Raw genomic sequence first — 16,807 nt, forward strand, 5'->3', positions numbered from 1 at the left:
CTTCTGACACTCATAGCACCATGGGTGAAAATGAGAATCACGATAGAGAAATGGCAAATCAGAATAGGACACTTAGAGATTATTTACAACCTGTCAGAACTAGCACACCCTCATGCATAATCCAACCTTTGAATGCAAACAACTTTAATTTCAAACCTAGAATGATCCCATTGATTCCATATTTTCATGGAATGGAATCCGAGATTACCTACATATCAAAGAGTTTGAAGAGGTTTGTTCTACATTTATGGACCGGACCTATACTAAAGAGGTTATTAGACTAAAGTTGTTTCCATTTTTCTTGAAAGATGAAGCTAAAACGTGGCTAAATTCATTAAGACCTAGAACCATAGGCACATGGTAGGAAATATAAACTGAATTCTTGAACAAATTCTTTTCAATACATAGGAAAAATGCACTTAAAAGGCAAATCATGAACTTTTTCCAAAAAGATCCTGAAACTTTTTATCAAAGCTGTGAAAGGTTTAAGGATCTTTTAAATGCTTGTCCTCATCATAGTTATAAAAATTGGGGAATGACAAGTTTTTTTTTATTAAAGTTTGACACCTAAAATGTGTCAACTTGTACAAACCATGTGTAATGGAGAATTTTTTTACAAAGAGCCTAAGGAATCATTCGAATATTTTGATTACCTTGCTGAAAATGCTCAATCATGAGACATAGCTGATGTGCATAATAAGTCTAGGCAAGTTTAGTCTGCTCATGGAAAATATACTTCAAAGGAAGATGATGATTTGCGTGCTAAGTTAACCTTGTTGTTCAGAAATATAGAAGTCATGGAATTGAAAAAAGTAAATGAAGTGCATTTTGTCCCTAAAATTCCTGAGAACTGTAGCATATGTGAGGATCATGGGTATTCAACTAATGAATGTCCCACGATCCCTGCTTTCAAAAAAGTATTGTTGGACCAATCTAATGCTATAAACATGATACATAAACTATATTCTGGTCCTTACTCTAATTCTTACAATTCAGGATGGAGGAGCCACCCAAATTTCAGTTGGAGGAGTGACCATCATGTAGCTCCCGTAACCTTGGCTCCGGGACCCTCTCAACTCACAATTCATGCACCTCCAATGCAAAAAAATGGACTTGAGGATATGGTGCAGCAAACGACAAACACCTTGCAGCAGTTTATGCAAGGTCAAGCAAATGAGACTACAATGAAGGAGGTAGTAAAAATAGAAGTTTTGAAACTATTTGATGTAGGAATTATCAACCCTATTGTAGACTACAAGTGGGTAAGCCACATTCATGTAGTTCCAAAAAGATCTAGGCCTACCATTATGAAAAATGAGCAAAATGTATTGATCCCTACTAGGATTTCTACTAGCTGGCGCATGTGCATAAATTATATAAAGTTGAATGCCGCCATTAGGGAAGACCATTTTCCTTTGCCCTTTCTTGATCAAGTTTTAGAAAATGTTGCTAGCCATGATTTTTATTATTTTCTTGATGGATTTTTTGGTTACTACCAAATAGAAAAAGCACCTGAGGATGAAGAGAAAACCAATTTTACTTGCCCGTTTGGAACTTTTGCATTTAGAAGAGAATGCCTTTTGGACTATGTAATGCAGCAACTACTTTTCAAAGATGTATGCTTAGTATTTTCAATGACATGATTGAAAACATTTTGGAAGTATTCATGGATTATTTTTCAGTATTTGTAGTTCTTTTGATGCATGTTTGACTAACTTACAAGTTGTTTTAGCCAAGTGTAAAGAGAAGCATTTGCGTCTCAATTGGAAAAAGTGTCACTTCATGATCCAACAAGGCATAGTTATTGGTCACATAGTCTCATCCTGAGGTATTGAGGTTGATAAAGCTAAGATTGAGCTTATCTCCAAGCTTCCCATACCCAAAACAGTAAAGGAAATCATATCATTTCTTGGGCATGCTGGATTCTATAGCAGGTTCATTCAAATTTTAGTTCTATCTCTCAGCCCTTCTATGAGTTACTTATGCATGCTTTTGAATGGACCCCTGCTTGTCAAAATGCTTTTGATGAGCTGGGAATCTTGCTTACCATAGCCCCTATCATGCAGCCCTCTGTTTGGTCTATTCCCGTTGAGATAATGTGTGATGATAGCGATGTAGCCATAAGAGTTGTACTTGGATAGCGTAGAAATAAATTCCCACATGTCATTTCTTATGCAAGTAGAACTCTTAATGAAGCTCAAATAAATTATTCTTCCACATAAAAAGAATTATTTGTTGTAGTTTTTGCATTAGACAAGTTTTGAACTTATATTATTGATTCTCCTATGGTTATTTTCACTAACCATGCAGCGTTAAAATACCTATTGTTGAAGAAGAATGCTAAACCACGACTGATCCGATGGATTCTTCTTCTCCAAGAATTCGGCCTTATAAACAAAGACAAAAAGTATGCTAAAAACGTAGTTGCCAAGCACTTGTCTCGACTTACATTTGCTAAAAATGAGCACATTGTTCTTATCCTTAACTCTTTTCCTGATGAGTAGTTAATGTTAGTTGAAAATTTGCCGTGATTTACTGATATTGTTAATTTCTTGGTGACAAGACAAACCCCACCTCATTGGAGTGCTCGTGACTTACGAAAATTCATGCATGAGGTAAAGTCATTCTTCTTTGATGATTCCTACTTTTTTAAATATTGTTCTAACCAAATCATAGGGAAGTGTGTGCATGATCATGAAATACAAGCTGTTCTTTCCTCTTGTCATACTAAGGCATGTGGGGGACATTTTTCTACACATAAAATGTTGCAAAAATTTTACAAAGTGGATTTATTGGCCTCATATCTTTAAAGATGCATATAATTTTTGCAAGACTTGTGAGCTATGTCAAAAATTAGGCACAATCACTAAGAGAAATATGATGTCTTTACAACCCATTTTGGTCATTGAGATTTTTGATTGGTGGGGGATCGATTTTATGGGGCCATTTCCATCTTCTTTTGGTTATTTATATATCCTAGTGGCTGTTGATTATGTTTCTAAGTGGGTTGAATTCGTTCCATGTAAAACAAATGATCATAAGGTAGTGCTTAAGTTCTTAAAAAAAAAGTTTTTTGCTAAATTTGCATGCCTAGAGCTATCATTAGTGATAATGGAACCCATTTTTGCAACAAACCCTTTGCTACCCTCATGAAAAAATATGGTATACACTATAAGGTTTCCACTTCATATCACCCTCAAACAAATGGGCAAGCTAAATTAGCTAATAGGGAGCTTAAGCACGTCTTAGAAAAGACAGCCAACGACTTAAACCTTTTTTGGCAAAACTTTTACCTGAGGATAATTCCATTCCTTTGCAAGATCCTACTTATTCTAATGATCATTAGTTCATTTCTGTTTTGCTTTAATTTCTTTTCTTTTTTTTTCTTTTCTTTTTTTTTTTTGTTCTTTATTACACTTCTATGTTCTGTTCCTTCCTTCTTCTTCTTTTCTTTTTCTTCTCTTTTCTTTTTCTTCATTCTATCTTTTCGAGTTTAGCACTGTTTGTTTCTTCTTCTTCTTTTCTTTTCTGGTTTCACTTTTACTTTCATGATCCCTTCAACCATCTCAGATATTTCCTTCAACCCTATTCTCTTTCATGCCTTGTTTATTCATGTTTTGCAGTGAGGACACTGCCCATTTTTAGTTGGGGGTAAAGAGAGTTTTTCATCACTTAGTCTCTCAGGATTTATAATTGTGGGATCTTTTTTTTTTCCTGCTGCCAAGTTACTGTTTTCACACTTCTCTACCTAAAATCAGATAGTTGCAGTCTTGGGCTACACTAATTCCCACTGGAATAGATTTAAGTTCAACATGGGATCTTATGATAGTCATAGTAACTCAAACTTAGGCAATGTATTTCAAAGCTATTGATTGATGACATTAATAAACACAAGCAGATATTTTGTTGTTTGTTTGATGTCAATCAATGGTTTTCATCTAAGAAACTAACAAGAATTATCATGAACCATATCTTAATGGCCTAGGAAAAGTGAAAGAGATACTCCACCTAAAATGAAAATAAAATAAATAAATAAAAAGATGAACAACTGGAGGTAAAAATACTTGAGAAAAGGGACAGGCCAGAGATCAAGGAAAACAATTGGTGCAAGTACATTGGAAAAGTCTGCCTATCACCGGAATTCTTTTTAAGGAAAAAAAGGGGGGTCTCTTTCAAAGTATGATAGAGTGAAAGCCACCAATGTAATGGTTTTGAATTAGAGTAAAGACCTTTTGGTTTTTCTTGAAAAAGTTGATAAGCTGAAACTATTGTGAGAAATCTTGAAACCAACAAATGCCAATCTGCTCACACACTTGATGCACTCAAAGATTTGCAGCTTAAATACATTTCCCTTGTTTGAGTTCTTGAGAATTTTATAAGCCATTGTGTTGAGCTATAATCTTACCTGATTACATTCTATGCCTAAGACTTCAAATATGATTTGATCTTTTGTAAAGATTTTTAAGTTCAGTGGTTCACTCTTAGATCCTTCATTCTTTAATCACATTATTTGCTAGAGACTAGCGAAAAGTTAATTGGGAGATGTGATAAAGTGTCAAAAATGCACGATGTTGCTAAAGTGAATAAATTATTTATCCATAAATGAATTAAGTATTTGATTATGCAGTTGATTATAGTACTAGAGTCAATTGAGAAATCTTGATATTTTGCAATTAAAAAGTTTGTAACGCAACTGGTGGTAACAAGCACACTCACACTAATTAAAACAAATCAGAGTTAACCTTCCAATTCTACCCTTATAGTGCTGAAATCTTAATTATTGTGGGGCAATTGAACTGGACATGGCCAACAGATAGGACAACGAGATTGAGGGCTGAAAGGGATTTGCACACTAAAGGGTTCAGTCTTTCTGTAGTGGGCGCACATCCTAGTGACCAGCCCTGACAGATTGTGGAAATGGCAAGGCACGAACCAGAGCAAGGATCCCTGGAAATTGTGGCCTCAAGATGGCGCAGGAGCTGGCCTCAAGCATACAGCAGCATTTGGAAATCGCGGCCTCACGCTAGGCAGCGAAATCACGCACGCGGGACTGCAAGGCACGATCGCATGTGGCCTCACTCAAGTGAGAAAGTGCAGCAAAAATCCTCTGAAAATGGGCACAAGCAGCACGGCCAGGGGCATATAAAAGGAGAAAAATCACACAGAAGCACTGCCATCTGCAAAAAGAAATGATTTATTCTAGGGGCCATTTATAGATTATAATTCCAATCACAGAATGATTACAATCAGCTTCTTTTAATAATCTGATGAGGCCCTCAGAGCAAAGTAGGAATAAAGCTTTATATCTAACCCTCTCTTTATTAGGTTGTTTCTTTGTTATCTTCTCACAAAAACAAGCGTCATGCTTCTAAATTTATGTGGTAATATGTAGTAATATTAGATGTGTTTTGGGGGGCAAACATCCATGTCTTATCATATTTCAAACTAAGCTCATCCCTTAATCCAGAGGAAAAAAGGTTGGGCACGGGCTCAGTGGCTCCTTCTGCTAAAAACAAGTGTTAAAATTTCCATACCTAGAAAATATAGGGCTAAAAAATACAAATATTTGAACAAATGATGCTATGGAAGGATTATTATTATCCCATAATAAGATAATTCAGTAGTCTGAAACTGCAACAACTTCTATAACATGATGGTCCTAAAGCCACATTTTATTGCTAACAGAATTAGAATATAACTTTTTCTTTTTTTTTTTATAGGCAGAATTAGAATATAACTCTCAGTACAACATAGGTGGACGCACGATCATTCACAACATAGAATCCCCAAAATTTTTCAAAGATTTTAGTATCGAATTTCTGCCTTCTGAGTTCTTCTGTATAACAATTTTTCACAATCCAAGATGAAAATCAGAAAAATGTTAATGGAGCTTGAATTCCTGAGTATCCACATTAATAACACTGTTGTTGCTGTTGGATGTCTGAAACATCTATGGTGTGCTCAATAATGCCAATGCATGACCTTACTGATTTTTCTATGGACATGGTTTCTGCAAGTACAGCTTTTGCTAATTCAGTACAGAAAATCAAACTTGAGAAATCCATTTTCTTCTGCGTGAAACAAGTGTACCATTTCTAACTGTTCTACGATTGACAGAGAAATTCAGTAAATAACATGTATAGTGGCATGGTTCTCTTCCTCTCTTTGCACACAAAAACTATGTCATGGCTTCATTGTCAGCAAGGCCTCCCTCAGCTATTCCGTGTGTAAAAAGATACCGATCACTTGCCACACCTCCTAGTGCAATGTATGAGAATCTGTTGAGAGTCCGGAAAAATACAAGTTGCCAGGGGCTCAATGCACAAATAAAGGGACTCGATGTTTTCGAGAGCAACGTTAAGTCAAGAGCTGTTCATTGTTTCAGCAAAATGCCACAGTTCATGCATTTAGATCTTTCTTCTTTATTGTTTGACCATTGATCCAATCATACCATCTGGCATCTAACATAGTTGTTACTTTTAGGTCTGTCGAAGGATGGGTAAATGGTCAGGCTTCAAAACAGTCACCGCCGAGCCCCGAAGAGAGTGAACATGAGGGCGGTTCAAGAAAAAATGCCAATTACTAACTTGCAATTCCTAGTTGCCATGTTGTTCTTCGTGATCTAATTAGTTACTCAGCAGGGTATAAGATATCATGGGGGCTGAACATGTCCAATTTTCCTGAATTTTTGTCTGCTCGAATTCTTTTAATCATCTAGTTAAATCCATAGATAAATTTGCGGGATTCAAAACAGAGATTAACAGCGTCTGAAAAGAACTCGATTTATTTGTTTGAGCCATTTCGGCCGCAATTCAAAAATCTATCAGCTTTTTGTTCCTTACTTCATAATTTGTAATTCCATGCACGCAAGTGCAACAATAAACCTATCTAAAGAAAAAACCCTTTCGAGAAAGTGATGGGGTGAGATTTCTATTCATTTTATTGATGAACATTTGCCTATCCAAGTCCCGCACTTACTCAATTCATAAGCAAATAATTACGAGTGTAAAAGCCAAAAACTTTGCTTAAGCATTAATCAATGACATACTTTTGAATCTTTGATGGGGGAGGGCATGTTCATCGGCCTTCATGCTCCATATGAGTTAGTTCCCATTGTGATATCCAGCAGATGCCAATTTCCATTTTCTGAACCCTTTTGAATAGTTGGATTAAGCTCCAAGTTTAAGGATTGTCGAAGGCTGAACTGCAGGCATATCCATGCCGTTAAGCTGAGATATAGTCCCACATATACTAAAGCTTGAAATATACCGTACATTGAGATTTGGAGAAGTTACTCATATCTATGCTCTGAAATAGTCTCACACTAAATTGGATCTGTAATCTAAGTGGAATGTCATTTATGTTTTTAACTCTCTCAAATACAATCTTTAGTTGACAAGGACGAGAAAAGAAGAAACGATCCAAAAAATATTTAGAATGCCTCAAACGCAGAGAATCAAAAAGCTAATTTGATTGATTTCATTAACAAGAAGAAAATTTCCCAATAGCTCGGGTACAAAATTGCAAAGCAGGTATATATTACACACTATGAAACGAAAGAGAATTGAAAGTCCTTAGAACTCTTGAGAAGCAGATCCAATATCACCCTTGCCTTTGCCAACCTTCTTCGGCAGAAGAGTCTGGTGGATGTTGGGTAAAACACCTCCGTTGGCAATGGTCACAGACCCCAATAGCTTGCTCAGCTCCTCGTCATTCCTCACAGCAAGCTGGATGTGCCTCGGCACAATACGGTTCTTCTTGTTGTCTCTTGCTGCGTTCCCAGCAAGCTCCAAAACCTGCTTATCCAAACATGACAGAATAATAGTCCCGTCAAATTTCAAACCAAAAATAAAATAATTCCATATGAAAAAGATGGAAATGAGATGACAGTCCGAAAAATTAAAACAGGAAGCTTGTCATTTTACAAATCTGATTCCACAGATGACATAAAATGAAAGAAGCCATATCAATATCAATGACCAACAAACAAAAAGTAAATATTTTTTCTAAACTGATCGAAATCTGATCCAATGAACAACCGTCGATGATAAACCTAATTAATCAAAATAAAAATTCAATTCCTATGCCAGAATTACAAAATCCGATCACCAAGAAGCCCATCAAATCAGAACTATATAAATCAGAACCAAACCAAACAAAGCCCTTAGATATTGTGCGTAAGAAACCAACCACACAGTTCTAAAATAAAAAAACCGCAATTTCGGTCCATCATTCAAAATCAAACCAAACTTAAACCCAAATAAACAAACCTCAGCAGCGAGGTACTCGAGCACAGCCGAGAGGTAGACGGGAGCTCCGGCACCAACACGCTCGGCGTACTTGCCAGCCTTGAGAAATCTAGCGATCCTCCCCACCGGGAACTGAAGACCAGCCTTATGCGACCTGGACACAGACTTCGAGGCCTTCGGCTTGCCCCTACCTCCCTTTGTAGACGCACCACCACCAGCTCCCGTCGAACTCATCTCACCGGTGGATAATCGAAAACCGGACGAATTGGTAAAAGAGATATGCCACTGAAAACCCTAACCCTAGCGCCTTTGCGATTTCTTCTCTTTGTTGGTGGATGGCAGGAAAGGCTTGCTTGTAGAAATGGAGGTTGTGCTTATATAGGCGGTGAGAGTAAGAGCTTATTGGTGGAGAGTGCGTTCACGCGGATTGCAGACGTGGCGCCCGCTCTTTTTTTTTAATCACTTTTACTTTTGTTTTTTTCGTTTTCGCGGCTTGTTTCGAATCAGTCAGTAGTGTTAAAACGACGTCGGTACTAGTCAAGTGATATCCTTGGTTTTTTTTTTCTTTTTTGGCCATTTTTTTATAGATATCAAATATATTGATCATTATTATTAAAAAAAATTATTTAACACTTGAAGGAATTAAAAATAAATGCAAAAAATAATAATTTAGTGGGCAATAAAGGAGCTGTATGTAATATAAAACAATCCTTTTAGTTTTAACCCATAGAGTTATTGATTATCAATGAACAATTTAGAATAAATTATTGTGATTTATAAAATCACATGAATATTTATGTTAGATTTATAATTATTTTATAATTCACTCAACTAATATGAGACTTGATAATTATTAACAAAAAAAAACAATTTGGACATAGGTTCTTAGATTTTTTATTTTTTAGTTTTAATAAATGAGTTTGAACATATGGTAAACAAAAAAAAAAAAAAAAAGCCAATTGAGGGCTTCAAGGATGGCCCAAAGCTATGGCCCAAAATTTCTGGATATCATAAATAAAGACCATGATCCAGGAGCCTGCCTTACCCTAAACAAGGCCCCAAGCTCCACCACCTCATGAATAGGTTGAGTTCCATTTATTCGGCATACCGTTGGTACCCACAACTCATTGCCCCAACACAGCTCTTGAAAAATAGGACACTCTGAGCATATCTCCAAAAAACCAATACATTTTTTTTTACCACTGGGATTTTAGGTAAAATGGTAAGTTGAATGGTGTAAAAAAATTTTATTATAAAATAAATCTGGCGTATAATATAAAACCGCTTTAATTTATAAATTTATTTCGATATTGCGCGTATTTACCTTTTCTTTTCTTTTCTTTTCTTTTCTTTTATTTTGTATGGAGGGGGGGTGTTATGGGACTTAACAGCAGATGAATGAAAACAAATTATATATATATATATATATATAAAGAGCAAAAGATAAGAATGGCTGAACTGAAACCTGGTGCTATTTCTCCATCCCTACTTCAAACCATAACAGAAACTAATAATGGTAATAATAATGGGCCATACATTGGGCCCATGTAGAAGACACTGGAAAGCTTGGGTTCCTCTGTCAAATCAATCAAGCTATTCCAAAACTCCTCTAGCTTTCTGTAGTGATATCCAGCAACTATGCACTTAGTAGATTATATAACTAAAGCTTTTAAAAAAATAAAAATAAAAAGAGCCCATCAAACAAGATTCCAATTTCCCAGTTTCTGTTCTCTTTCAATCTATTGTCAACAACATTCTCATTAGGATCTTTTGTTGGAAAATGGGAGGTTGGGCCCTCTTAATGAAGTTTTTGCTCACCCTAAATTACAATGTGCTATTTTTTTTCTAACAAAACTGAACCATATATAATGATGGATGACATAATTATTTAATTAACATAAGTAGCTTATGTAAAAAGTGTATCCCACATTTGATGGCAGTGTTTCCATATGATCATGTTGCTGTCATTGAACATAATTATTTTCAAAAAATCATTTTTTTTTGTTATAAAATATATAATTTAGTTCTATTATATACAGTCACTTTTACATACTATTTATATATTACACTGATGTGATTGGTTAAATTAATTATTTTTTATTAAAAAAATGATACAATCAATCACATTAATAAAATATATAATAAATACGTAAAGCGACAGCATATAAAATCTTTACATATTAATTTATTATTAAAAATCCAAGCCATATTGTCAGCAACATCTTTATTGGTCAGATTAGAGGATCTATGATTACTCTGCAGCAAATATAAAATACTTTTAATAATTGGTTCCCTGATCATTAATCATGATTCTAGAACACATGCAATATTCCATGTTTTAATAATTTGAAAAATTCAATTTTTTTTAATTATCAATAATCCATATATGCTTTTAGGTAAGCCATCAAGAAAGGTGGGGAAGACAATTATTTAACTTACTTTTTTTTTTTTTTTCCTTTTAATTCTCTTGACAGTGATATTGAGGACTTCTTTTGCCTGTCGGTCCTTTGGAAATTATGTAAATCTTTCATCACACGAACCTTAGACATGGTTCAAAGAAAATTATTTTTGGAATAAGATCTTGAACTCTTGACCCATAGATGCAAAGTGGCTATATATTAGGTTTTGATTCAGCCATGGAGATTTTGTGGAGAGCTCTTTCAAGTTTTAGATCAAAAGGACAATTAAGAATATAACATAAACGTGACAGCTTGGGAACAAGAAGCTCAAAAGTTCCTAATCAAAAGTGAAAGAGAATTACAACTCAAAATCACCCACGTTTTGACCCTAAATAAGAAAATACAGACCAGGAATGTGAAATTAACTAGGAGTAGGAGGCCATGCATGCAGCTATGTCGACCCAAGGACCGGGGGGGGGGTGGGGGGGAAGGTAGAGCCAAAGCTGCAGAAGAAGCCAAAAGGAAAAGAAAGCCAAAGGGGAAAGGATGAGGAGGTGTTGAAATCTGGTCCATACAACACAATTAAGGAAGTTTTCTAGAGTTTTTTTGTTTCTTTAGTTGTAAGGACTAAGGAGAGTGGATCATTTTCATACATGCGCATGAAGAATCCAAAAACTGTTCCTACTTGTTGACATAACGCCACTGCGTTGCTTCCAAAGCCCCACTCTCTCTGTGTGCTGCAATAATATTAATATTAAAGTCAAGTTCCCCCAAACTTAGCCCTTTGACACTGATGTTCATTGACAGTGACCCGAGAACAAGATGCCTACTGCTGCTTTCCTTCATTACCCGTACTCTGCACCCTCATTTTCTTTCAGACAAAAAATATTACACTTTTTAATTGGCCTGCTTCATTCTGACAATCGGTAAAAATTTATTAATCATGATTTAAGTATATTTTTTTATATATAAATCTAATTTAAATTTAGGATTTTTTTTTTCTAAAACTATATTGTTTTTATAAATTATTTTATAAATTTTATTTTCCTAATTTATAAATTTAGCTTTTGTTCAAAAGATGATTATTGAATTTATGAAATCTTTTTTAAGGATAAGATGGAATTACCTTTGGAAGTGCATGGGAAATTTCCTTTTGGAGTGAAAAAGAATTCTCAAAAAGAGGTGGATAGCGTGGCACAAACATGGCCACTTTTTTATGAGACAACATAGATGACGAGGGTGCAGTCACTGCCGCTGAAATAAAATAAGTTTGGAGAGTTAGATCTTATGAGAATTAAAATAATAAAATTACTGCAAAATAATAATTGGTATATAAGTTTGTAATAAAATAATATTATTTTAAATATTATTTTTATTTGATGTGTATAAATATAATAAAAAATATTATTATATTTAAAGTTGTCTATCAATTGTGAATGTGTTGTTACGTTATCACTATCTTGAAAATATTATTTTTAAAAAAATTATAATAATTAGTTTAAAAATAATAATATTTGAATGATATTTAAAAAAATATAACATGAGATAAGATGAAAATCTTCGTAAAGTAAGCAGTATTCCTATGTCAATTTTGTTTCCTAGCTTTCTACTTTCATTTATTATTATTATTATTTGTTATCCAGTGGACATGTATATCATGATGTCGTTGTTTTCTCATGCCACGATAGAAAGAAATGATATCTACTCCTAGCAATACATGCATCCTTCTAAATAAATGCTCCTCTTCGTAGATCTCAGGCTATAAAGTGAAGTTTATAAGATCAAAATATATATACACATATATATATATGATAATTTTTTGTAATTCTCATGTTAAGAGAAAATCTGAATTTACGAGAAAATCCATGCGTTTATGGGAATTCGAATCCCATTCTAACTCACATTTAAAGGAGATAGAGCAACAATATACATACAATATTTTTATAATTATATTTTAAATTAAATGTATTTTTGTAGAACGATATTATTTTTACAATTTATTTTACATAAATACACCTGATTTAAAACATAATTATATAAATGGTTATAAAATGATTGTATGTGTGTCATTTTCTTATTTGACATGTCATAATTATTTATATATATGTAAGGCTTATATATGAGTACAAATATAACTATGTGATTCAAGTTCTAATAGATGCACGGATGAGTCCACTATATATTATTATATTATAGATGATATTGGTCTTTAGTGGATGGTTTTTTAATATTTTTCATAAACTTTTTTGGAATTTCGTTTGGATGTTGGTATTTGTTGAACGTCATTTAGTTTAGGCGAGGTTTGAATAGTGAGTTGAGGGAGATGAGTTGATATCAAAATTGATAATTGAATAAAATATTATTTTTTTTAATAATATTATTATTTTAGAATTTAAAAAAAGATAAATTATTTATTATATTTTATGTAAAAATTTAAAAAAATTATAATGATTAAATGAATTGAGATCAACTTTTAATCCAAACTGAGCCTTAATGAACTTTTATGCTGATATTTGATCAACAAATTTACATTAGTAATTGACTTTTTATTTTATTTTTACTTGTTGAAATAAAGAATATAAAAAAATATCTCAAAAATACATTATATAGTTTAGAACAAATTATTCCTCTAAGATTATTAGGTTTAAATCAAATAAGTAATTCTACATATAACTGTGAAGTGTGTAAACGTCGCGTAATTATTTTGAAATAAAGTGAGATCCACTATTAAAAAATATTTTTTTAATATGAGTCCTATGTTTTATTCACTTTTTTTCAAAATGATTATGCGACGATTACATAATTCATAGTTACAAATATATTTTCTCAAACCGAATATAGGAATGTCATATTGTAATAAAAATCATTGGGGCTATAGCCGCCCGCCAAGCCCATGTCAACAGCATCCGCCTGCCATGCTCGCATACGATAGGCGTCTTCCCATGGAAAATGTTGGGGTCGGTTGGGTTTCACCCGTCTGCCTAGCCTAATATTTATATATATATATATATATATAAATGTTACAAGGAAATTTTATACCACACATATCTACCTAATTAATATATAATTTGTCATTTTTATTTTTTATTTAAATACATATATTTAAGCATTAAGATAAAATAGTAAAAATAACAAATCACATATTAATTAGATAGAGGTATGTGGTGTAATATTTTACGTAGAATTTATCATATATATTTAAAACAAACTAACAAAATGACATCTTTTTTTGAAGTTAAAAACTCTTCGAAACAATATTGTTTTGTTTTAGGTTAAGAATCTTCAACCTTCCCCATGGCCATAGTTGCCCTCTCTCTCTCTCTCTCTCTCTCTCTCTCTCTCTCTCTCTCTCTCTCTCTCTCTCTCTCTCTCTCTCTCTCTCTCTCTCTCTCTCTCCCACATTGTTTCCCCCAAATATCTTGAATCCTCTCTCTCATCGTGCATCAAATGGTGAAAATTTGGACCATGGACGAATCGCTCGAAGGCCAATCTATTAGTGTATAAAGATTATTTTACTGGCTCTTACTTTTTGAAGGAATACAATATACAAGTTCTAGATTCTCCCACATCATCTAGCATTCTCTCTCTTATCATGGTATCAAAAGTAAAGTAACCCTAACCCTAAGCACTGTTTCTCATGGCTCACGCCTTCGATGCTTTGCCTTCTTCTTCTTCTGCAATCCATCGCCATACCTTTGAGGATTATTCTAATCCATTCTATCTCCAAAACGGTGATCATGCAGGAGCGATTCTTATCTCTCAACCACTCAATGGAGACAACTATCTTACATGGAATCTATCCATGTCTATGTCACTTATTGCCAAGAATAAACTTTGTTTTGTTAATGGTGCTTTGCCACCACCACCCTCTACTAATCCAAGGCACAATGCATGGATCGGGTGTAAAATGGTCGTTTTGTCATGGTTGCTCAACACCATGTTGAAGGAGATTGTTGCTTTAATCATTTACATTGACTCTGCTGAGTAGATGTGGAATGATCTGAATGAGAGGTTTGCTCAAAGCAACCGGCCTCGTATTTTTCAGATCCAAAAGAATATTGCCTCTTTGACTCAAGAAAACTCATATATAAGTTCTTATTTTACACGTTTCAAAAGTTGCTGGGAAGAGATGGTTCATTTCCATTCGGAAAAATATAGTTGCAAGCACAATTGTGCACTAATTTGTGCACCAATGTGATGTGATTGGTTAAAAAGTAGATTTTATTGAAAACAGTATTAATTTAAGTTTTAAGTATGAATAAATCAGTATTAGTACACAGATTAGTACGCGACCGTGCTTGTATGTAGCAAAACTCTTTTCCATCCTTTGCCTCCATGTTCATGTGGAGCTATAAAAAAAATGGTTGGGAAGATCATGTCTTACGGTTTTTTATGGGTCTCAATAAGACGTATGCTCATTTACGGAGTCAAATCTTGCTTTCTGACCTGTTTCCCCCAATTAATAAGGTTTTTTCTCTCATTCTTTAAGAAGAAAGATGAAGAAAAATAGTTTATGACTCTTTGTCTTCTAATGAATTTGTTGCTATCCTTTATAATCATGGTTCTACTGGATCTAATGGATCAAGAAATGGCAAGCCTTATGTTACTCGGAAAGATCGATCCTACTGTTCACACTGTGGCTTATCAAGTCATACTATTGATAATGTTATAAAATTCATGAATATCCACCTAGATACAAACCAAAGTCTCGAAACCCTACTGTCAATCAGGTCACTGCTAACAAATTTGTTTCTGATTTAGTTTTAACTCAAAACTTCATTTTCTCAAGAGCAATGTCAACAGCTCATTACATTTCTTCAAAATCAACCTAATGTTTCTTCTGTGAATCAAGCTGGTACAATTTATGCATAATCTAATTCATATGTACCATCTACTTCATCTGCCCCTTCATTTTCATGTATTTCTATTACTCTTTCTTCCATTTTTTCTAAAATTAATAGAAATATTGTTCAACCCCAATCTTGGATCCTTGGTTATGGAGCAATCGATCACATGATTGGTTCTTATCTCTTTTCCCTTCTATAAAATCCTCTGTCAACATTTCTATGAAATTACCTAATGGGTTATATATTCAAGTCACACATATGGGCACGATTAAATGCTTTGATTCCTCTGTTCTAACTAATGTTTTGTATGTTTCAACTTTTACATTCAATCTAATTTCAATTAACAAATTAATTTCATAGTTCTCATGTTTTCTGTTATTCTTACATGATTTATGTTATATTCAAGACCTCTCTAATTGAAGGACGATTGGAGTAGCTAAGCAATCACAATGATTATATCATTTACTACAAGTGCCAAGCACCACTTCTGGTTTGTGTAAATTTGTTTCATTCGATTCATTTCCTTATTGTAATTCTATTATAAACAATTCTCACATATGGCATTGTCGCTTTAGACATATTTCTGCTTCTTGATTGCTTGATATAGCTTCAGACTTGTCTTACTTCACATATCAGTATAACAATCATTGCGATATTTGTCCTCTTACCAAACAAAAACAACTTCCTTTTTCCTTGAGCACATCCATTTCAAAATTTGTGTTTGAACTTGTTCATTGTGATGCATGGGGTCATTTCTCTATACCCTCTTATAATGGCTTTAAATATTTTTTAGCAATAGTAGATGATTTTAGTAAATGTACTTGTATATATTTACTTAAATCTAAATCTTAAATACGTTTTTATATACAATATTTCTTCTTTTTGGTTGAGACTCAGTTTAATTCCAAAATAAAAACTCTTTGTACTGATAATACTTTGAAATTTGACATGAAATCTTTCTTTGCCAACAAAGGAGTTATACATCAACATAGTTATGTATATACTCCTCAACAGAATGCCACTGTTAAAAAGAAATATCAACACATATTAAATGTTGCTCGAGCTCTTCAATTCCAATCCTATATTCTTTTAAATTTTTAGAGTGATTGCATTTTAACTACTGTTTATTTCACAAAATATCAACACCTATTCTTTCAAATAAATCACCATATGAGATATTATTTTCTGTTAAATCTCAATATAATCATCTTAAGATTTTTAGTTGTCTTTGTTATGCATCCACTCTTGGTAATGCAGCTACCAAATTTTCTGCTCGAGCCCAAGCTTATATATTTCTAGGCTATCTAGCTGG

At 33.7% G+C, this 16,807-nt stretch overlaps 1 protein-coding gene and 1 non-coding gene across 2 annotated transcripts; both read right to left on the reverse strand.

The window, feature by feature from the left end:
- Positions 1–415: 415 nt before the first annotated feature.
- Positions 416–522, reverse strand: LOC122317604. The gene has a single exon (XR_006244532.1). It is a non-coding gene; the product is annotated as a small nucleolar RNA R71 (small nucleolar RNA).
- A 6,931-nt stretch (positions 523–7,453) lies between these two features.
- Positions 7,454–8,608, reverse strand: LOC122317371 (histone H2AX). Its single transcript, XM_043134435.1, has 2 exons — positions 8,271–8,608; positions 7,454–7,796 (listed from the first exon to the last, which is right to left on the reverse strand). The coding sequence occupies exons 1-2, from the start codon at positions 8,481–8,483 to the stop codon at positions 7,575–7,577; spliced, it is 435 nt and encodes a 144-aa protein (XP_042990369.1). The 5' UTR covers positions 8,484–8,608; the 3' UTR covers positions 7,454–7,574.
- Between the last annotated feature and the right edge of the window lie 8,199 nt (positions 8,609–16,807).

This window comes from Carya illinoinensis, chromosome 7 (assembly GCF_018687715.1).
Source record: "Carya illinoinensis cultivar Pawnee chromosome 7, C.illinoinensisPawnee_v1, whole genome shotgun sequence".
NCBI classification, from domain to species: Eukaryota; Viridiplantae; Streptophyta; class Magnoliopsida; order Fagales; family Juglandaceae; genus Carya; species Carya illinoinensis.

Coding starts and splice junctions, on each gene's coding strand:
- LOC122317371 (XM_043134435.1), bottom strand. CDS start 8,483: ATGAGTTCGACGGGAGCTGGTGGTGGTGCGTCTACAAAGGGAGGTAGG. Junction 7,797..8,270: donor TCGAGTACCTCGCTGCTGAG/GTTTGTTTATTT, acceptor TTGGATAAGCAG/GTTTTGGAGCTTGCTGGGAA.